At 47.2% G+C, this 23,326-nt stretch overlaps 1 protein-coding gene across 1 annotated transcript in view; it reads left to right on the plus strand.

Moving 5' to 3' along the window:
• HS1BP3 (HCLS1 binding protein 3) overlaps positions 1-23,326 on the plus strand; it is a 35,654-nt gene that overhangs the window by 1,972 nt on the left and 10,356 nt on the right. Inside the window, exons 2-4 of the mRNA XM_069102993.1 lie at positions 2,079-2,244; positions 8,286-8,493; positions 11,217-11,424. Coding sequence (XP_068959094.1) covers positions 2,079-2,244; positions 8,286-8,493; positions 11,217-11,424 — 582 coding nt within the window. The remainder of the gene's footprint in view (positions 1-2,078; positions 2,245-8,285; positions 8,494-11,216; positions 11,425-23,326) is intronic.

A 23,326-nucleotide genomic window follows, 5' to 3' on the forward strand; every position in this document is an offset into this window, starting at 1 on the left:
GGGAAGGAGACAGGGAGAGAGAGACACAGAGAGGGAAGGAGGGAGAGAGAGACAGAGAGAGGGAAGGAGAGAGAGGGATAAGAAAGGAAGAGAGAGAGAGAGGGAAGGAGACAGAGGGAGAGAGAGATGGAGAGAGAGACAGACAAACAGAGGGAAGGAGGGAGAGGGAGAGAGAAGGAGAGGGGGATGAGAGAAAGGGAGAGAGGGAAGGAGACAGGGAGAGGGAGAGAGAGATGGGGAGAGATAAGAGAGAAAAGGAGAGAAAGAGAGAGATGAGAGAAAGAAAGGGAGAGAGAGGGGGACAGAGAGACAGACAGACAGACAGATAGAGACAGAGAGAGAGCTGAAAACCCAGGGATAAGAGAGTCAAGGAGGAGAGAGTAAGCCACAGAGTAGCCCAAGACTGCAGAGAGGCCAAGGGACATGAGGAAAGAGAGCCATTGGATGTGGCACCTGAGAAAGCATGCGTAACTTTGGAGGGAGAAGTTTGGGGGCAATGGGGAGACCAGAAGTCAGATTATAAGGGGTTGAGAAGAGAGAGAAGAGATTCCTAGCACAGATGGCCTTTTCAGGTTTGACTATAAAGGGCAGAAGAGATACAGGATTCTAGTTATGGAGGATGCTGGACACCTGGGTGTGTCTGTGGGACAGAGCCCGTAGAGAGACCAAAGGTGAGTGAGTGGAGCTCATGGCAGAGGGGTGAGCTCATGGCGGGTATGGGTTGGAAGGGGCCCATGTGTGCATGCCGAGGCATTTGGCAAGGAGGAGGGGCTCCACCTCTTCACATGAGACAAGGGTTCGAGGACAGTGCAGAAGGCACCAAGTTTTGTGAGATGAAGCCCAGGGCAGAGGAGGGAGTTCACAGCCGTGAGATGGGAGGCAAGGTTCTCAGCTGAGGCTGGGGGCAAGGGGAGCTCAATTAGCCCATTGGACTGAGAGTGAGAAAGGCCTGATGGGCCCAGACACTTTCTAGCTGTGTGACCCTGGACAAGGCACTTAACCCCTGCCTCAGTTTCCTCCTCTGCAAAATGGAGTTATAATAATAGTATCCTAGGTTGCTGTGAAGATCAGTTTTCCAACCTTAAAGCACTATACCAATGCCAGCTTTTGTCTGTGTTTTGGGAAGCTTTGCAGGGCTGCTGTGGTGAGGGAAGAAAGACTCAGGTGGCCTGGGGGCGGGAGGGCCCAGGGGAGGCCCCGTTCTCCTTTTCCTCTATCTTCCTTCGTCCTCAGATGTGGGAGATGGGACTGAGTCAATCACTTGGACATCAGATTGCCCATTATAAGGGCAGAAAGACAGAGCAGGCACTGAAGCCACTGAGGAGTGCCCCAGGGGGATCCCAGAGCAGAGGGGTCCCACACGCAGCCCCGAAAGCAGCCTGCAAACCTCCTGAGTGCAGCCAAACCAGATGAAAAGTGAATTGGGAAATGTTTCTCAAAATGAATGAGAATACAAAATTATTTTGGCACTTTCTAAGTCAGGATGCATGGGCAGCTAGGTGGCATCAGAGTGCATGCAGCACCAGGCCTGGAGTCAGCAAGATCTGAATTCAGACGCTTCTAGCTGTGGGATCCTGGGCAAGTCACCTCTCTCCTATTTGCCTCAGTTCCTCATCTGTAAAATGGGGACACACCAGAGAAGGAAATGGCGAACCACTCTGGTAGCTTTGCTGGGTAGTCAGATGGGCGCATCAGGCCAGTGCTGTCATTGGCCCTCCCATCGCAGACTGAGTGTCGGGATGAGGAGTCAGAAGATCCAGGTTCCGGATATGCCTCAGACATTTGCCAGCTTGGTGATCCTGGGCCCCCCTCTGCCTGGCCTCACCTGCACAGTCAGGGTGATAGAGCTGCTGAGAGGAGGCAGCTGGACCTGACATAGAGAGGGGCCTCCCACCGTCTCCTGTACCTTCTGTTTGCAGGGGGCCTGAGGGCTGGGACTGGGCCTGCCCAGAACCAGGCCCAGAGTAAGCACTTTGACCGAGTGACCCTAGCAGGTGTGCCCCCTCCAGCTTCTTGTCCAGAGATCCCTCGCCTGCTGCCCCTGCCTGACTCCTATCTCTTTGCCTTCCTCTGTGTAGGCAAGTTCAGAATGCTCACACTGGCCTGGACCTCTCCGTCCCCACCTACCAGGAGTTCCGGGGGAAGATGATGTCCGGCCACATAGAATACCAGATTGTGGTGGTGACCCGGCTGCCCGCCTTCAAGTCAGCCAAGCACAGAACTGAGGACATCGTCCAGTTCATGGTGAGTGCAGGCCCTTGAGCTGCGTTGGCAGGGGGCCTGGCTCTGGCACGCGGGCTTCCTGTGTGAGGCAGGCTCCTCTTGGGGGCTTCAGGCAGAGACTGGAGGGCACTTGGAGTCTGGTTCAGAGGCCTCACTCTGTGACACCAGGGGCTCTCTGGGACTCCTCCCAGGTCCCGAGAACCTGCCATTGTGGTGCAGGTGAAAGATGGTGACGGCTCCCCATTCACCTGTCCATTTAACTCATAAGCATCGAGTAAGTGCCAGCTGTATGCCAGGCTGTGTGATTGATGCTGGGGATCCAGAGGGAGAATAGAAGAGTGCATGGGGCTCTTTCCAACCAGGAGGCCAGAGGAATTACTCTACCAAGATGTGTGTGTGCATGTGTGCATGTGTACATGGGTGTGTGTGTGTGTGCATGTGTACGTAGTTGTGTGTGGGTGTGCGTGTGCGCATGTGTGTATATGTGAGATAGGGAGACAGAGAGAGAGCCCTGCCCATGCCTCTGGGCCCCAGCAGTCCTTGGCACTCTAGATGCAGGGTATAAGGGGCACCTTTGTTTTAGAGATGGGGCTTGGGCTCTGAGACCCCCTAGTGACTGAGGCTGCCCTAGACGACAGCACCAGAACCTCAGCATTCAAGAGGCTCCTGGTCTGTCTGTCTTGAGAGAATCCCCCCTGTGGCTGCATGACCCTCCAAGGTCTCCAGATTCTCACTGTGCTTGGGGATCCTCACAATTTGGGGTGTTTTGTGTCAGAGTCTGGGTGGGGCCATGCCTGGGGAGCTCAGTAGCTCACTTTGGGCCTTTGGGGGTTCTAGGGCTACTTAAACACCCACTTGGACATGCTCAGGAGAGATTAGAAAGTGGTCAGACTTATCTAGAGGTTATATGCTCATAGATAAACTCTGTACCCTTTAAATGTTTTTCCCAATTGCATAATAAAAACAATTTTTAACATTCATTTTAAGAAGTTTTGAGTTCCTAATTCCCTTCTTCCCCTCTCCTCTAATTGAGAAGGCATGCAGTTTGACATAGGTTATGCCTGTATAGTCATGCAAAACATATTTCCATGTTAGTGATGTTATGAAAGAAAATATAGGCCAAAACAAATCCAAAACCACAAAAAATTTTAAAAAGTGAAAATAGTGTGCTCTGATCTGCATTCCAACTCCATCGTTCTTTCTCTGGATGTGGATGGCATTTTCTATCACGAGTCCTTTGGAGTTGTCCTGGATGATTGTATTTCTGAGAAGGGCTAAGTCTTTCAAACTTGATCATGGCACAGTGTTGCTGTTCCTGTGTACAACATTCTGCTGGTTCTGCTCACTTCACTTTGCATCGGTTCATACAAGCCTTTCCAGGTTTTTCTGAAATCATGCTGCTTGTCATTTCTTATAGCACAATAATATTCCATCACAATCATATACCACAGCTTGTTCAGTCATTCCTCAGTTAATGGACATCCCCTCAGTCTCCAGATTTTTGCCATCATTAAAAGAACTGCTATTAATAATTTTTTTAATGAGTCTTTTTCCTTTTATTTTATCTCTTTGGGATTCAGACCTGGAAGTGGTATTGTTGGATCAAAGAGTATGTGTGCATAGTTTTGCAGCCCTTTGGGCACACTTCCTAATGAACCCCCAGAATGTTCAGGGAAGTTCACAACTCCATCATCTGTGCACTCAGTATCTCAGTTTTCCCACATCCCTCCAGCATTTAGCATTTTCCTTTTTTGTCATATCAGTCCGTCTGATAGGTGTGAGGTGATACCCCAGCATTATTGTAATTCACATTTCTCTAAGCAATAGTGAGTTAGAGCTTCTTTTACGATTACAGATAGCTTTGATTATTTTGTCTGAAAACTGCTGTTCATATCCTTTGACCCTTTATCAATAGGGGAATGACTTATATTCTTACAAATTTTGGCTCAGCTCTCTCTCTATATGTTAAATAAGGCCTTTGTCAGAGACATTTGCTGTAAAAATTGTTTCCTAATTTTCTGTTGTCTTTTTAGTCTTGGCTGCAGTGGTTTTGTTTGTGCAAAAAATTTTTAATTTAATATCATCAAAATTACCCCTTTTACTTCTCACAATGATCTCTATCTCTTGTTCAGTAACAATCCTTTCATTCTCTATAGATTCGACTATTCCTTGCTCTCCTTATTTGCTCATGGTATCACCCCTTATGTCTAAACCACGTACTCCTTTCGACCTTATCTTGCTATATGGTGTAAAATGTCAGTCTATACCTAGTTTCTGCCAAACTGCAGCACACCTCTCCTTAGATCATTTTTGAAAAACTGAAAGCTTACAGACCCCCAGAACTAGCTCTGAAAATAGTGGCACAAAAACCCTGAAATTTGGCATAGTGCCACCTCCACCCAGGAGCAGAGCCCAAACCTAAAGCTTTAACTTAAAGTTAAAATTCAAGAAAAAGGCTGGAAAAAATGAACAAACAATAACAACAAAGGAACTTGATCATAGAAAATTACTACGGTGACAGGGAAAATCAAAACACAAACTCGGAAGACAACAAAACATCCAAAGCCTCAAAGAAAAATGTGAGTTGGTCTCAGGACCAAAAAGAATTCCTGGAAGAGCTCCAAAAGGATTTTAAAAATTAAATAAGAGAAGTAGAGAGAAAGCTGGGAAAAGAAATGAGAGTGATGCAAGAAAATCATGAAAAGAAGATCAACAACTTGGTAAAGGAGACACAAAAAAAATGCGGAAGAGAATAACGCTTTAAAAAACAGAATAGACCAAATGGGAAAAGAGACACACACAAAAATGCTGAAGAAATAACGCTTTAAAAAACAGAATAGACCAAATGGGAAAAGAGACACACAAATTTACTGAAGAGAAGACCTCCTTAAAAGTAGAATTGGCCAAATGAAGAGGAGATGCAAAAGTGTGCTGAAGAAAATACTTCCTTGAAATTTAGAATTGGACAACTGGAAGCTAATGGCTTCATGAGACTTTAAGAAACAAACAACCTCAAAAGAATGAAAAAAAATAGAAGAAAATGTGAAATAGCACATTGGGGGGAAAAAACAACTAACCTGGAAAATAGATCAAGGAGAGAAAATTTAAGAATTATTGGACTAACTGAAAGGTAGATCAGAAACAGAGTTTGGACATCATCTTTTAAGAAATTATCAAGAAAACTAACCTGATTTTCTAGAACCACAGGGTAAACTAGAGAGCAAAAGATTCCACTAGTCACCTCCTGAAAGAGATCTCAAAAAGAAAACTCTCAAGAATATTATAGCCAAACAAGTAGAAAATATTGCAAGCAGCCAGAAAAAAAAAAATTAAAAAACAATAACAAGGCAATTCCAATATTGTGGAGCCATAATACAAGATTTAGCAGCTTCTATACTAAAGGATCAGAGGACTTGGAACATCATATTCTGTTTTGTTTTTTTTTTGTTTTTTGTTTTTTTTGCTTTTTGGAGAGGGGAGGGGAGGGCAGGGCAATTGGGGTTAAGTGACTTGCCCAAGGTCACATGGCTAGTTTTGTGTTAAGTGTCTGAGGCCAGATTTGAACTGAGGTCCTCCTGAATCCAGGGCTGGTGCTCTATTCATTGCACCACCTAGCTGCCCCTATACTTTTTTTTTTAAAGCCACCCCTGGAATATGATATTCTGAAGGGCAAAAGAACTAAGATTACGACCATGAATCATATAGGTATAATTTTTTCAGGGGGAAAAATGAATATTCAATGAAATAAAGGACTTTCAAACATTTCTGATGAAAAGAACAGAACTAAATAGAAAATTTGACTTTCAAACACAAAAATCAAGAGACACATAAAAAGGTAAATAGGAAAGGAATTTAATAAGGTTAAAACTTACATTCCTACATAGAAAGATAATACTTGTAACTCATAGGAACTTTATCCTCAGGGCAGTTAGAAGGAGCATACATAGAGTGAGGTGGGAGTTGAGTATGATGGGGATGCTTAAAAAATAAAATTAAATTAAGGGGTGAGAAGGGAATGCATTGGGAGAAGAGGAAAGGGAGCAGTAAAATAGTGTAAATTATTTCATATAAAAGAGAACTTCTATCATGGAACAAAAGATGGGAAAGAAGCATTTCAACCTTACTCTCCTTGGAAGTGACACAAAGAGGGAATAACATACACCCTCAGTTGGTTATAGAAATCTATCTTACCCTACAGGAAAGTAGGAGGGAAAGGGAATAAGAGAAGGGGAGGGGGGCTGATAGGGAGGAGAGAAGGGAGCAAAATACTTGTGAGGAACAGGGTGAAAGAAGAGAGAGAAAGTAGGATAAGGGGAAATAGGATGAAGGGAAACACCCAGTAATCATAAATGTGAAAAAAATTACAGCAAATTTCTTTGATAAAGACCTCGTCCCCTGAATTTATAGGAACCAAGTCAAATTTCATAAAAATATGAACCATTCACCAACTGATAAACGGTCAAAGGATATAAACAGGCAGATTTCTGAGTAACTAATCAAAGCTATCTGTAATCATAAAAAATGCTCTAAATCACTATTGATTAGAGAAATGCAAATCAAAACAATTCTGAGTCACCACCTCACACCTATCAGATTGGCTATATAACAGAAAAGGAAAATGACAAATGTTGGAGGGGATATGGGAAAATTGACACAATAATGCATTATTGGGAGAATTGGGAATGGACCTAACCATTCTTGGGTTTGATTTGAAACGATGCTAAAAGGGCGATAAGACCAGCATACCCTTTGACCCCGCAATACCACTGCTAGGTCTGTATCCCAATGGGAGAGGACCTATGTGTATACAAATGTTTATAGCAGCTCTCTTAGTAATGGCAAAGAATTGGAAATTGAGGGGATGTCCATCCATTGAAAAATGGCTGAACAAGTTGTGGTATATGATTGTGATAGAATGCTATTGCACTATGAGAAGTGACAAACAAAATGCTCTCAGAAAAACCTGGAAAGATTTATATGAACTGATGCAAAGTGAAGTGAACAGAACCAGGAGAACAGCCACATTGTAGAATGATCAACTGTGATAGACTTAGCTCTTCTCAGCAATGCAATGATCCAAAACAATTCCAAAGGACTCAGGATGAAAAATACAGCCTTCTCCAGAGAAAGAATTGATGGTGTCTGAATATAGATCGAAGCACACTTCACAAACTTTCTTTATTTTCCTTGGGGTTTTTTTGGTGGGGGGAACTTGGGGGTTGTCTTTTCTTTCACTACATGACTAATATGGAAATATGTTTTGCATGATTGCACTTGTATAACCTATATCAAATTGCCTTCTCAATGATTAGGGAGGATGGGAGAGAATTTGGAACGCAAAATTTTAAAAAATGAATCTTAACCATTTTGACATGTAATTGGGGGGGAAACAAAATAATTTTTTGCTTATAAATTTTTTGTTAAATAAAATAAAATATTTTTTGTTAATAATTTAAAGCTATCATAAAAAATAAATAAACTCTCCTTTTCCAGAGTCACATTTCCAGCATGGGGAGGGGGGGAAGGGGGAGGGATTAGATCATTCTTTATGCCCCTTGAGGGTAGAACCAGAGGACAGTGAGAAGTGAGGAAGAGACCAATTTAGGCTTAATATCAGAGGGACTTTCTTAACAAGGAGCAGTGTCCACCAGCTCACTCAGTGCTTAATAAATGCTGGTAGACTCAATGACAGTGATGGGCTGGGGTAGTGAGCTTTCTCTCCCTAATGATCGTCAAGCAGAGACAGGATTACCAGGAGCATTATGGGTCCTGGGCAAGTTACAGGTTAGAATGTCCGGCCTCTGGGGTCCCCAAGGCTCTGTACGCCTCACACTCTCCTTGGTGCCCGCACCAATCACTAGAAGTGGTTCATGACAAGTGCTGGGAATTCCCCTTCACACCCTTGGGACACAGCCAGGCTCTCCAGGCCTGGAGCCACGGGTCCCCTTCAGAGGCAATCACCAGCCACATGGCTGGGCTCTTCCTCCTCCCACCCTCACTGGCTGACCTCTCCCCTTGGGCTGCTTTTGTGTCCAGGTCAGCATGTGCCCATCTCATTCTAGGTTTCCAGGAAGTACAGTGAGATCGAGGAGTTTTACCAGAAGCTGACCAGTCGATATCCACAGGCTGCCCTTCCTCCGCTGCCCAGAAAAATCTTGTTTGTTGGGGAGTCTGACATACGGGAACGGAGAGCTGCGTTCAATGACATCATGCGTCAGATTGCAAAGGATGGGGAACTCGCAACCAGCCCTGAGCTGCTGGCATTCTTAGGTGAGTGACCAGGTGTTCTGCTACCAGGCATGGCCACTATCCTAACTTCTGGACAGGCAGGCATTGTTGACTAAGGTCTCTGGGCTGGATCTGGATTGGTTTCTAGAATGTTAGAGTTGGGAAGACCCGAAGTACAGGAAATATCTAAATTGGGAGAGAGCTTAGAACATGAAATGTCAGAGCTGGGAGGGAGCTTAGAACAGGGAATGTCAGAATTAGAAGGGATCTTAGAAGAGGAAATGTCAGATCTGGGAGGGAGCTTAGAAAAGGGACTGTCAGAACTGAGAGGAAGGTTAGAATATAGAACATAGAATTTCAAGTTTGGGAAAGCCCTTAGAATATGGAACAGACAAGGTTAGAGCTGGGAGGGACCTTGGAACATGGAATGTCAGAGCTGAGAGAGAACTCAGAACAGAGAAGGTCAGGTTGGGGAAAGCTCTTAGAACATAAAACAGGGAAGGTGAGAGCTGCAAGGGGCCTTGGAGCAGAGAACAAGGAATGGTGGCCCAGGGAGGGGACAGTCATTGCCTGAAAGGCATACAGAGAAGCAGAGGCAGGTCTGGAAGCAAGTCCTGCTTCCTGGTCCAGGGCTCCTGAAAAGTGATGGGGTCAGACTAAGAGATCTTTGAGCTTCTTTACAGCTTGATTTCTCTAAGCCTGAAAGAAGATCAGGTCCCTGCCCCAAGGGAGCTCACCACTGGGTAAAGGAATGAACACTGAGGCCAGGGGCCCTTCCCAATTGGGCACCATTCTGGGTTTCCCAAATCCCTAAGACCCCAGATTTAGAAAGAGAAGGGACCTTAGAGGCTATCTGCTCCAGCCCCAACATTTTACAGATGGGGAAACTGAGGAAGCCCAGGAAGGGAAGAGACTTAGCCTGGGTCACACAGGAAAGAAGTGGCAGAGTTCAGATTGGACCTCAGGCTCTCTGCCATCCCAGCATTCCTTCTCTCCCAGCCAGCCCTGCCTCCTCACCTCCCACCCAACTGCTCCTTCTTTGGGCCCAGCTTGGCCCCCCTTCTGGCGAGAAGCTTGCCACAAAGCCCCTTCTTACCCAAGGCTATGCTGCCCCACTGCTGGTGCTGTCTGGGGCTGGGGGCCAGACTGGGCTCCTGTACATTTTCCACAGCCCCCTGATGCCAAGCACAGAGCTGGGCACAGGGGGGTGGGCTCAGGAAATGAGGGAGTGTCAGAATGCCACAGCGTGGCAAATGAGCAGTGCCACAGACAAACAGGGAAACCCCCCTGGTGACTATTTCCATTCCAGTGTATTCATGCCGAGCGCCAGGGCCCCTGCTCAGAGCCTTCCCCCAGGTCCTCCTCACCCCTATGGCTCCTCCTCCTCATGGCCCACACCCCGGGGCCTGCTCCTTTGACTCCGCTCTGCTTCCTGCCCATTATCTCCTCGAGATCTCGCCAGTCTCTTGGTTGTCCCCAGGCTTCCTGGTCTTCGCTGGCATTTGTGTCTCCGGGAGGCGGGAGCTCAGCACCCTCAGCTCCCTCAGTGCCCTCCTGTCCTCCAGGCTCCCCTGGCCTGGCTCAGACACTCAGGTGGTTTAGGGCAGTTACACAAAATGCCCTGGAAACAGTCTTGCCAAGATAACGCTTTTTTAAATTTCTGATTACTCAATAAGCATGGATTAAGCACTTACTGTGTGCCAGGCGCTGTGCCTATCACTAGGAAGACAAGGAAAAACAAAGCCAAGGCCCCGGACCTTGAAAAACTCACAATCTGATGGCGGAGGGGAGAGACAGTGGTTGGGGGGGAGGGGAGAGAGACAAAGGAGAGAGAGGGAGGGAGGGAGGGAGAGAAAGACAGAGAGACAGAAACAGAGAGAGGAGGGAGGGAGGGAGAGAGAAAGGAGAGAGAGAGGCGGGAGGAGGAGAGAGAGACAGATAGGAAGAGGAAAGAGTGACAGAGGAGAGGGAGGGAGGGAGGGATGGGGAGAGAGAGAAGAGAGGGAGGGAGGGAGGGAGGGAGAGAAAGAGAGACAGAAACAGAGAGAGGCGGGAGGGAGGGAGAGAGAGAGAGACAGATAGGAAGAGGAAAGAGTGACAGAGGAGAGGGAGAGACAGAGTGAAACAGACAGAGACAGGAGAGAGACTGGATGAATGACAAAGACAGATGTGATAAAGCATTTCTCAGGTGCTTCCCATGTACCGGGCTGGACTTCCAAACAAAGGCCCTGTCCTCAAAGAGCCCCTGTTTGAATGGGGGCGTCAGCATGGAAATCCTCACCCAGGGGTTTGCAGAGTGGCTGGAAGGTTAGGGAAGTGGGGGTGGGAGGACACTGGCAGCTCTGTAGCTGCACCAGGAAAGGCCTTCTGCAGAATCTGGGACCGAGGAAGCCAGGATTGCTGGGACAAAGTGGGGCTCACGTGGATGTCTGACTGGGTGCCTGCAGATCCGCTCTCCAAGAAGATTCTATCAGTTTGCTGTCCCAGCAGCAGTGAATGAGGAGACTTGTTTCTCTCAGCCCTGCCAGCATTGAGCTATGATGCTTTTAAGGGTGTTTGTCAGCTTGATGGTGAAATGCTGCTACCTCAGAGTTGTCTCATTTAAGCCCATTTTACTTTATTTCCCATTCCAGATTCTTTCCTTCCCACTTGCCCTGTTCACCCATTAGGAAAGGTAGATCCCTGGTGCCATGGCCTGCTGTGCCTTGTCCATTCCTTCTGCCCCAAAGACTTGCCCCTACCTCTCTTTGTGTCTCTTACTACAGGAACCAAGCCCTCTGGGGGACCGGATTTAACTGGAAGGAGTCCCCTGGAGCAGGAGAAGAATGAGGCTGATGGGGAGCCAGAGGATGGGATTGACTTCTTCCAGGAGCCAGACAAAACAGTGGGTGGGGTTCCCCTGCCCAGCAGCCTGATCCGCTCAGAAGAGGAGGAAGAGGAGGAGGAGGTGCTGGACCCCCTGGGCATTGTGCGGTATGTCTTCATCCCACTAGCTGCTTGGGAATCCAGGGCCTGGGTTCAAGTAATGGCCCTGCCCATCTTACTCCAGTTCCTTGCAAAAGAGCTGCTCTGTTTTGCACTGCTGGGTCCTTTCCCCTTTTCCTTGGCCTCTCTGGGATGCAGACTTGGCAGTGGTGTTTTGATAGCCCTTTGGACATAGCTCCAAATTGTTCTCCAGAAGGGTTGGACCAATTCACTACTTCATTAGCGGGTCATTAATGTCCTTTTCCTTCCACATGCCTTCCAGCATTTGTCATTTCTAGTAGGTGTGAGGTGATACCTCAGCATGGTTTTAATTCACATCTCTCTAATCAATAGTGATTCAGAGCATTTTTTCATGTGACCATAGATAGCTTTGATTTTTTTTTTTCTGAAAACTGCCTGTTCATATCCTTTGACCATTTATCAACTGAGGCAGGAATGACGCATACTTTGAGAAATTTGACTCAGTCCCCACTACATTTGAGAAATGAGGCCTTTTTTCAGAGCAACTTGGTGTAAAATTTTGTGATATTCCTTCATTATCTATGCTACTTTTTAGGAAAATGTAGTTTCTTTAATGACCTCATTTAATTAGGTCTACTTTTGCTTTTTCTGGTATAATGATTGCTACTCCTGCCTTCTTAAATAGTATTTTATTTTTTTCTAATTACATGTAAAAACAAATTTTACTATTTATTTGAAAATTTTGACTTCAAAATTACTATAGTCATTGACTACTGTGTCTCATGCACTGATCCACTCCTCTCTTCCTCAGACAGTACCAAGTAGTTTCAATGACTGCTGCCTTATAATACAGATTAAAATCTGGTATGGCTAGGCCACTTTCCCTAGAATTTTTTTTTTCATTAATTCCCTTGATATTCTGGACCTTTTCTTCTTCCAGAGGAATTTTGTTACTATTTTTTCTAGCTCTATAAAATAATTTTTGGTAGGTTGATTGGTATGGCACTAACTAGATAACTTAATTTAGGTAAAATTGTCATTTATATTATATTAGCTTGACCTAGCAAGGAGCATTATTTAGATCTGACTTCATTTGTGTGAAAAGTGTTTTGTAATTGTGTTCATGTAGTTCCTGGGTTTATTTTGGCAGGTAGAGTCCCAAATATTTTATAATGTCTATGGTAACTTTAAAGGAAATTTCTCTTTCTATTTCTTGCTGTTGGGCTTCATTAGAAATATATAGGAATGGGGTGGCCGGGTGGCGCAGTGATTTAGAGTGCCGGCCCCAGAGTCTGGAGACCTGGGATTGGTTCCAGCCTCAGATATTTAACACCCACACAAAATAACTGGCTGTGTAACCTTGAGCAAGTTACTTAACCCCAATTGCTTTGAAAAAATATATATATATGAATGCTGAGGATGTATGTGAGTTTATTTTATATCCTGCAATTTTGCTAAATTTATTTATTACCTCAAGTAGTTTTTTACTTGATTCTCTACGATTCTCTAAGTATGTCATCATATCATCTGCAAAGAGTGATAGCTTAGTCTCTTCTTTGCCTAATCTAATTACTTATTTTTTTCCTTCTCTTATTGCTATGGCTAACATTTCTAGTACCAAACTGAATAAGAGGGGTGATAGTGGACATCCTTGTTTCACCCCCGATCTTATTGGAAATGCTTCTAGCTTATTCCCATTACATATAACACTTGCTGATGGTTTTAGATAGACGCTACTTACTATTTTAAGGAAGACTCCATTTATTCCTATACTTTCTAGTGTTTTTTTTTCCTTTTTCAAATGCTTTATTAACTTCTGATTTACATCATTCATTTCCACCAGATTTTGAGTTACAAATTTTCTCCCCATTTTTCCCCTACCCACCACCCCAAAATAGCAATCAGACAGGATATCCCCTCCTCCAATCTGCTCTCTCCCATATCTTCTCCCATACCCCCTTCTACTTTTCCAGTAGGGCATGGTGGATCTCTATGCCCCAGTGCTTGTATATCTTATTTCCCAATTACATGTAAAATAGTATTAATAATAGTATATATATAATTTTAAACATTTGATTTTAAAACTTTGAATTCCAGATTCATTGCCTTTCTCCCTTGTCATCCACCCTTACTGGGAAGATAAGCAGTTCAGTATAGCTTGTATATGTGTACCTAATGCAAAACATTAACAGAGTAGATATATTGTAAAAGACTGACTATATTTCCCTCCCTCCTATCCCACCTCCCACTTCTTCTATTCTCTACTTTGATCCCATCCCTTTTCAAAAGTGAGTGCTTCCTACTTCCCTCCCCCCCAGCCTGCCTTCCCTTCCATTATCCCCCCTCTCATCCCCTTCCCCCCCTACTCTCCTGTAGGGTGAGATATCCTATTTAGTGTATATTCCATTCCCTCCCCGAGCCTAATTCAATGAGAATAAGGTTGACCCATTCCCTTTGGCCTTCCTATTCTTCCCCTCCATTGTAACCATTTTCCCTTGCCTCTTCTATATGAGATAGTTTACCCCATTCTGTCTCTCCCCATCTCCTCTCATTATATTCTTCTCTCACCTCTTAATTTCACCTTTTAAGTATCATCCCTTCCTATTAAATTGGTCCTGTGCCCCCATCTATGTATACCTGTAAATGTATATACATATTCACATATGTATTCATTGCCCATATACCCTCATATATAGACATATATATATTCCCTTCAACTACTGAGAAAAGGTTCATAAGTTACCATTATTGTTTTTCCTTGTAGGAATGTTAATAGTTCAACTTTGATAAGTTCCTTATGATTTCTTTTCCTTGTTTACTTTCTTATGCTTCTCTTGCTTCTTGTGTCTGAATGTCATATTTTCTATTCAGCTCTGGTTTTTTCAGCTTGAAATTTGAATGCTTGAAAGTCCTCTATTCCACTGAATGACCATATTTTCCCCTGAAACATGATACTCAGTTTTGCTGGGTAGGTGACTCTTGGTTTTGACCCCAGCTCCTTTGACCTCCGGAATATCATATTCCAAGCCCTTCAATCCCTCAGTGTAGAAGCTGCCAGATCCTGGGTTATCCTAATTGTGTTTCCACAATATTCAAATTGTTTCTTCCTGGCTGCTTGTAATATTCTCTTTTTGATCTGGGAATTCTGGAACCTGGCTATAATATTCCTAGGAGTTTTCTTTTTGGGATCTTTTTTTTTTTTTTTTAAGCAATTGGGGTTAAGTAACTTGCTTAAGGTTACACGGCCAGTTATTTCTGGGTGTGGTGCTGAGTGTCTGAGCCCGGGATTCGATCTCCAGGTTGTCCCAACACTGGAACCGGTGCTCTTACTCGCTGAGCCACCTGGCCGCCCCTAAGCAATTGGGGTTAAGTAACTTGCTCAAGGTTACACGGCCAGGTGTTTCTGGGTGGGTGCTAAGTGTCTGAGCCCGGGATTCGATCTCCAGGTCTTCTCAACACTGGAGCCGGTGCTCTTACTTGCTGTGCTACCTGGCCACCCCTTTTTGGGATCTTTTTCAGGAGATGATTGGTGGATTCTTTCAACCTCTATTTTGCCTTCTGGTTCTAAAACATCAGGGCAGTTTTCTTTGAGAACTTCTTGGAGGATGATTTCTAGGTTCTTTCCCTGATCATGGCTTTCAGGCAGTCCAATAATTTTTAAATTATCTCTCCTGAATCTATTTTCAAGGTCAGTGGTTTTTCCCATGAGATATTTCACATTGCCTTCTATTCTTTCATTTGTCTGGATCTGTTTAACAGCATGTTGATTTCTCATAAAGTCATTAGCTTCCATTTGCTCCAATCTAATTCTGAAGCAATGATTCTCCTCATTGAGCTTTTGAGATTCTTTTTCTATCTGGCAAATTCGGCTTTTTAAGGCATTCTTCTCCTCATTGCCTTTTTGAGCCTCTTTTGCCATTTGAGTTAGTCTGTTTTTTAAGGTGTTATTTTCCTCAGTCAGGCTGTTGACTCTCATTTTGTAATTTTCTTGCATCGTTCTCATTTCTCTTCCCAATTTTTCCTCTACTTCTCTTATCTGCTTCTTAAGGTCCTCTATGGCCTTTAACCAGCTCGTATTTTCCTTTGAAGCTTTTGGTGCAGGAGTTCTGACTTCACTGTCTTCCTCCTGTTCCATGCTTTGCTCCTTTTTGTCCCCAAAATAAGAGTCTAATGTTGGAATCTTCTGTCTGCTTTGTTTCCTCTGCCTGATCATGTCACCCCTCAGTCACTTGACCCCTGGGCTTTTTGCCACAGTAGGACTCTGCCACCAGACAGGGGAGCTTTCGTCCCAAACGCTGGGATTTTCTCAGTTGCCAGAGGTATTAGTTAGATGCCCTCTCTGAAGCCTCCACAGGCTCTGGCAAGCTGGACACACACCCTAGGACCTCCACCCTAGACTTCAAGCCAGATCCAAGCAGGTTAAAGCAAGATTGATTACCCCTCAGACTGGTGTTTGGTCCCCCTACACTCTGCAGGCCAGGAGCTGAAGCTGCCATGTGGCGCTGGTGGGCTGTGCCAGGTGTCTCAGCGGCTTCTCGCTCCGGGGGGTAAAAGCCACGCACTCCCACTTACTGGGTCCCAAAGTCCAGACTGCACTGACCTCTCACTTTGTCCTTCTCATCTGCGTGTTGATAAATCTGGAAAAGGCCACAGCTGCTGCTGATCTGGAATCCCTCTGGCCATGGCTGGTCAGGCCCGCCCTGGGGCTGAAGCCTTGGCTTGGGGCTGGGCTCGGCTCCCAGAGCGCTGGCAGATTCCTGCTGGCCTGCTGGGCTGTCTGCAGCGGGAGGTTAGCTTCTCTGTGTCATTTTGTGTGTTCTGCAGCTCCAAAGTTTGTTTAGAGTCCCCTTTTTACATGGATTGGGGAAGGTGGAAGCCAGAGCCGCGGGAAGGTCCTCCTTCTCCGCCATCTTGACTCCGCCCCCACAAATTTTACTTTTAAGGAACTGTTTTTTTCAGTGAATTTTTTTTCTGTTTTGGCAATTGTAATTTTAAAACAATTGGTCAGTTTATCTTCTGCCTTTCTAATTTGGCTTTTAAACTCCCTCTTGAGCTCTTCCAGGAATGCTTTTGGATGTGAGTCCCATTCATATTCCCTTTTAAGGTTTCAGATGAGGGTATGGAGTCAGCGCTGTGTTCTTCTGAATTTGGTTCTTCTCGCTTGTTACAATAGGATTACATTATTTTTCCAGTTTGTTTTTCCTATTGTGATTGCCTATTTCCTGGATTTTTAAAGTGGATTTCTGCTTCTGGGCTACAGAGAGCTCTGATTCACGCTTCTTATGCTGGGAACTAGGAGCCTGGTTATTGCCTTTGTGTGCTGTGGCCTCTGGGTGTCTAGACTGAGGCCAAGGTCAGCACCTTAGGCTTTGCCCTAGAGATACACTGAAGCTCAGTGTGAGGTGGGGGGAGGGGTGGTCTGGCCACGTCTGGATTCTGCCTCCATGCCCTGGGCTCAGGCAGGCTCAGCCACTGGTGGCAGAGCCATGCTGGTGTCTGCCCTTTCCCCTGACTGCGTGAAGGCACACCTGGGCTTCTGTTGGCTCCGTCCCCGCGCCACCCCCGCCTGGGTTTGGGATCTTCCACTGGTCAGCTGAGACGGGGCTTGTTGGGACACCTCTCACCCTTTCCTTTAGCCTTGCAACAGCCACACCCTCCCTCTAGGACTCCCAAGCCTGCTGCTAGATCCACTATTTCAGCATTTGTAATGGGAATGTAAATTTTTAAGATCTTCCCTGCCCCTAGCCTAAAGTGCAACTGGAGCCTGGGATGGGAGGCTTGTTTTTCAGTAGATACTGTGTGATTGGGCAGTGGGTCAAGAGGGTGGTTATATTCTCTGACCTAGGAGAAGGCTATATAATCCCTGATGTGAGGCTTTGTTTTGGGGCTCACTTTGAGAAGTGTTCTGTGATTTGATCAGATGAGACTCTGGGAAGCTGTTGTTGAGAGCCCGCTGGCTCTGAAAAACCCAGATGTTGTTTTGGGGCTCACTTTGAGAAGTGTTCTGTGATTTGATCAGATGAAATTCTGGGAAGCCATTGTTGAGAGCCCCCTGGCTTTGAAAAACCCAGATGTTGATTTGGTATGGATGTAATGGTTGGACAGTTTGGAAACCTGTCTACTTGATCTATTTCTGTCTTGATAATTCTGTCTGTATACTCTGAAGTTCGGGGTGCTGACCGAATGAGGTAAATGATACATGTTTGACTGATTAAAGTAAGCTTGTTAACCCATTTTGAGTTGCTTTCCTTTATCAAAGCAGATCCAAGAACCTGTATTGGCAGCCACCCTGGGGACGCTGGGGTGCTTGCTGCTACAGCATTTTATAGGCATTTTTCTCTGGGTTTTCAGGGTCAGAGAGGGAGATTAGAGCAGCTAGGATTTACTCCGCCATCTTGGCCCCTGGAAGTTCAGGTAGGTGATTTTTGAACATCCAGGCTGTGGGTTTGTAGCCCCAGGAGAAGCTGCTGTCACTGCTGCAGGCCCTGTGCTTGTCCTTGTCAGTTCTGACAGATCCCTGTCCTATGGTGTGAGGTCTGGGAATCACCTCTGCAGTGTGTGCATCAGCTCACCTGGGCTCACTCTGTCTCTGTGCTGATGCAGCCCCTGCACTCCGTGATCCCCCTGCCCAGCCCGATATCCAAACTTCTCTGGACTGGAAATCTGCCACGCTCCATCTCCCATTGGATCCTGCCTTCTGTTTAACTTTTTCACTCTTTTTTTAATCCTGTCTCTCCTCAAAAGTCTGTTTTGCTTCTGACCACTGGTTCTCTCATGTCCTCTTTCCTTTTACGATCCTTTTCCATCTCCCCCCCCTTTTATCTTATCCCCTTCCCTTCTATTTTCCTGTTAGGTAAGATTAATTTCTATGCTCAGCTAAGTGTGCGCACGTGCATGTGTGTGTGTGTGTGTGTGTGTGTGTCTGTGTCCTTCCCTCTTTGAGCCAATTCCAGTGAAAGTGGGATTCAAGCACTGCTTGCCATTCACCCCACACATACCCATTTCCCCCTCCACTATAAAAGCTCTTCCTTGCATGCCTTTCCCTTGTCTCTTCTCCCAGTGCATACCTCTTCTCACCTATTCATTTATTTTCGAGATCCTCCCATTATAATTGACTCACATCCGTGCTCTCTGTCTATGTAGACTCCTAACTGTCCTAATAATAATGAAGTTCTCAGGGGTTCCATGTATCATCTTCCCATGTCGGAAGGTAAGCAGTTTAACCTTATTGCATCCCGTATGATCTCTCTTTCCTGTTTACCTTTTTATTCTTTTCTCATGCCTTGTGTTTGAATACCAGATCTTCTATTCAACTCTACGCTTTTCATCAGGAGTTCTTGAAAGTTCTCTATTTTAGCAAATATCCATTTTTCCCCTGAAGGATTATACTCAGTTTCACTGGATAGGTTCTTCTTGGTTTTAATCCTAGCTCCTTCACCTTCTGGAATATCATATGCCAAGCCCTCTGCTCCTTTAATTTGGAAGCTAAATCTTGTGTAATCCTGACTGTGGCTCTACAACATGTGAAGTGTTTCTTTCTGACTGCTTGTAATATTTTTTCCTTGGCCTGGGTGCTCTGGATTTGGTTATAATATTTCTGGGAGTTTTTGTTTTGGGATCTCTTTCAGGTGGTGGACAGTGGATTCTTTCCATTTCTATCTTACCCTCTGAATCTAAGATATTGGGCATTTTTCCTCTATAATTTCTTGAAATATGCTATCTGGCTCTTTTTTTGATCAGGGCTTTCAGGTAGTCCAATAATTCTTAAATTATTTCTGCTCAATCTGTTTTCCAGGTCAGTTGTTTTTCCAATGAGATATTTCACATTTCCTTGCATTTTTCATTCATTTGATCTTGTTTAATTATTTCTTGATGTCTCATGGAGTCATTAGCTTCCGCTTGCCCATTCGAATTTTTGAGGAATGGCTGTCTTCAGGGAGCTTTTGTACCTTTTCAGTTTCACCCCTCAGGTCTCACCCCTCCAGGACGACATGAGTCCTTTGTCAGACTACTTTGCAGAAATCTCTGTTGGCCCTCCATGTGGCACTCCCTTGACCTTCCCTTGTAGCAGCCCCATCATCAGAGCAAACAGCTGTCTGGGGCCTTTCTGGGCCTGGAAGACACTAGGCTGGCTCCGGGGATCCCCACTTTTTTTGCCTTTTTCATGAAATATCCTGGAATCCCCCCAAGAATTACAGCCATGCTCTGTGACCTTTAGTTTGCTGACTGTTCTCTTCACTTGGCTGATCATTATGATCCTTGCCCTTCTCCAGGCTGTTGGCCCCTTCCCCATTTTCTCAGGTGTTCCTGGTAGAGACTGAGCAGTCCCATTTCAGGACCCCTGGATGTCTTTCCTCTGTGTCCAGTGCCTGGACTTTGCCCAGGGCAGCCAGGGGTCCCCTTCCTCTCTCCTTGCTTTTCTTGGGGATTACCTCCCCATCCCCTGATATGGGTCCTTTGGACACCTGAGGCCACTCTGCCGTCTCCCTGTTGTCCACTTACCATCCTTCCACCTGCCCTTGTAACCAACCGTCCTCTCTCTTCCCCCCCCCGAGGCAGCTTTGCCAAAGCCACTTTTGCCTCAGGTTCAGCCTCCACCTTTGCCCTGCACCAGCCTCACCTCCTTGTGAGCTTGAAGTCCATAGCACTGGTTTCTAGGACCAGATAGCCACACTGGGCTCTGGTCTGCTGCTGGGTCCCTGGCTTCCCCTTTCTGGGCCTTCTTTTCCCTCTGGATGGTAAGTGGTTGTCAAGGTCCCCCAGCCTTCTTCCGGCCTTCCCTTGGTTGCTAAAGCTGATGGCCATCCCTCTGGCTTGTGGCGATTTCCTGGGGTCAGACGGGGACAGACAGCGGAGGGCTAATGTAGAATGATAATCTTGTCAGCGGCTGGCGCCTGCCCCCACTGCTGCCCAGAGCCCGGTGTTCCTGCTCTGGTTTTGTTTTGGTAAAGATAAGAGTATGTCCTTAACTCTGTCTCTTGTTCCTGGTAACCTGATCCAACAAAGTACAGAGAAACTTGACTTTCCTGGAGCCAGCCTTAAGCTGCTCCTTTTTTGGGTCGGAAAATGTTCTGTGGGTTCAGTGTTCCCTTGGACTTCCTCTTCATTCCAGGAGGAGGCGCCAGGGCTTGGTGGCCAAGGAGCAGCCAGCCTGGTACCCAGCCCAGCCCCCGGACTTTGCGTTTGGGTGGCTGGCCTCCCATGGGAGAGGCTGGCCATTTGGCTCAGTAGTCAGGTGGCCTCACTTTCTGTTCTAGGAACATAGATTAAGTGCCTTCTGTATGCAGGGACGCTGTCTATTCCAGGTGGTGTGCCTATAAACACCCCAAGTAGGTAGGTGCTACCACCCAGTGTCTTGGGCTTGGGAGCCCTGAGCTCTGAGGTGCCCAGTTCGAGGGGCCCTCCAAGACCTTTGAGTCCCTCCCTCCCCACCTCCCCGTTTTGTGAGGGAGAAAACGGTGGCCTCAGGAGGAGAAGGGCTTTGCCCAGGGCCACACAAGTAGGAGCCAGAGTCAGAATCACAGAGTGTCCTTGGCAAGGGCTCGTGCAGGCCCCTCTGGGTCCCTCCAGGCCCCCTGGGCAGCGCTGGCCGTAGGGAAGCTTTCCCTGCCCTCTGGCCTTAGTGGCCCTCTCCGTAGCTTCCCCTCCCTGGCTCCTGGTTCTGTTCTATGCAGCTGCTCTCACATCTGGGCTAAACATCCCCAGGGTTGAGCAGCCCCTTCCACAGCCCTTCGCCCTCTGGAGACTTCCCAGCCTCTCACCGTCTGTCTTCAATGTTGTGGTCCCCAGAGCTGAGCCCAGGATCAGGGAGGTCACAGCCAGGGGCAGCTCAGTGGGACTGGCCCCCTCGGCCTTCCTTGGCCTCAGTTTCCTCGTGTCCCAGATTGGAGGCTCTCTGAGGTCTCGGCCAGCTCAGTCCTTCACTCTAGGAACATGGAACCTTTAGGCACTGGAGGCTAGTAACAATGATGGCCTCCCTTTCTCTGAGCCATGAAGAGGGCCTCACCTGCTGAGTGAGGCAGGGCCGTGGTTCCCACACGCCTTCCTGCCCTCTCTCATTGGGTCCCTGAGTAAAGGCAAGGGAGGCATTGTGGTTCCCACTTGACAGAAGGGGAAACAGAGCCTGAGCAGAGAAGCCACACGTGGCCCTGATGCCAGCCCGGGGCGGGCTCCTCTCGCTGACGCCCAGATGCCATGCTCAGCTGGCAAAGCTGCCGTTCTTCCTGACATTCAGGAGCCCACGCTCCTCTGAGGTGTTGGGGGTGTCATTTTCTGCAGGGTTTGTGGGCTGAGGCACCAGCCACCCCCAAGTCACACCTGCTGTCAGTGCTGTGTGAGGAGGGCTGAGGAGAGAGCCCTGGGTGTAGGGTCAGGGGCCTTGATTCCAAATTAGATTCTTCCCCTTGTTACCTGTGTGACCCTGGGTCAGTCTCTTCCCCTCTGCAGGCCTCAGTTTTCTGATAAGTTTAACATGACGTAGCAGGGGGCTATGGGATGGATCCCTAAGGTCGCTCTATGCTTAGAAACCCTTCCTGCTGATGAAGACAGCCTCTGCCACTTTACCCCTCCTGTAAATCTGTCCCCAGGGACCCCTGGTAGGCTGCTGTCGGGGGACAGGCAGGCCCTTCAGCCCCTCCTTGGGGAGAGCAGCTCCCCCTGGGCTGTGCCTGTCTGGGACCTCAGCTGTCCATCCCCATGGTGGCCAGAGTGGGGAGCCCAAGAGCTGCTGCTGGAACAATGTGCCAGAAGGGCAGCCCTGCCCGGTGGCTCATACCAGTGAGACCTGGCCCTCGGGTCCGCCTGCATCCTTGCTCCCTCCCTCCCCTGGGCAGCTCTGGCCAGCAGACATGGCCTCCGTGCTGCTGAGTCCAACCCTCATTTTACAGTTGAGGAAACTGACAAGCTAAGTGACTGGCCCAGGGTCACCCAGCCTGACTGCCCATCATACCTTGTAGCCTCCAGGGTCCCCAAAGAGAGATTTCTCTGGTGCCAGACCCGATGACCTTTCCTCAGTCTCCAGCCTGGTTGTTTCATCCCTCTGTAGGCTTTTATCTGGCTAACCTCTCCTCAGCCCCCTCCTGGATGTTCTTCCCTTGTTTTCTCTGATGTGGGATCCCCTCCTTGCCCTCTGCCTCCTCCTTTTTTGTCTCCCATGCTGCCCCTAACTAGGGGCTCCCTCAGAGCACCTCCCTGGTGCCTCTTACCATTTCTCTCTGTAATTTCTCCTAACGATACCTGAAGTTCCCATGGGTTTAAAGATCCCTCCCACACAGCTGACTCCTCATTTGTGTCTCCAGCCCTTACCTCTCTCTAGAGTTCCAGACCGTATTTCCAGTTAGCCTGCTGGACAGGGTCCCACAGACATCTTGAGCACATCATGGCCAGAACAGACTCATGGGCTTCCCCTGAAGTCTGCTCCTCTTCCAGACTTTCTCAGCTGTCCCCGTTCCCTCACCTCGTGACCGCTGGAGTGCCAAGGCTGGCGGGCACCAGCTCCAGGGCTTTGCTGGTGCATTCCTTCCTGTAGCTCAGGCTCATCACCTCTCACCTGGATCACTGAGAGAGCCTCCTTCTGCTCTCCCTCCCTCCAGGCTCACCCCCTCCCATCCAGTGCCTGTGGCCACCCCCACCATTTACTTAAGGCACAGCTCTGACCAAGGCCCTTCCTGTCAGAAGCACCATCAGTGGCTAGGATAACAGAAACCGAAGGCCCCCATGTGGTGCTGCGGGTCCTCTGAAGCCAGGGTCTGAACCTTCTTTCCCATGACCCCTCCCCTGGATTTACTGTCCGGCCAGATGAAAGTGAGGACGACCTTTGTCTAGGCATCATGCTCCCTCTGTCTCTGTCCTTGTCTCTCTCCCTCTCTCCCTCTCTCTCTCTTTCTCTCTGTCTCTCTCTCTCTCTCTCTCTCTCTCTCTCTCTCTCTCT

This window comes from Petaurus breviceps, unplaced genomic scaffold (genome assembly GCF_028583685.1).
Source record: "Petaurus breviceps papuanus isolate PSGF00001 unplaced genomic scaffold, PetGlider_PUasm1.0 559, whole genome shotgun sequence".
In the NCBI taxonomy this organism is placed as follows: Eukaryota; Metazoa; Chordata; class Mammalia; order Diprotodontia; family Petauridae; genus Petaurus; species Petaurus breviceps.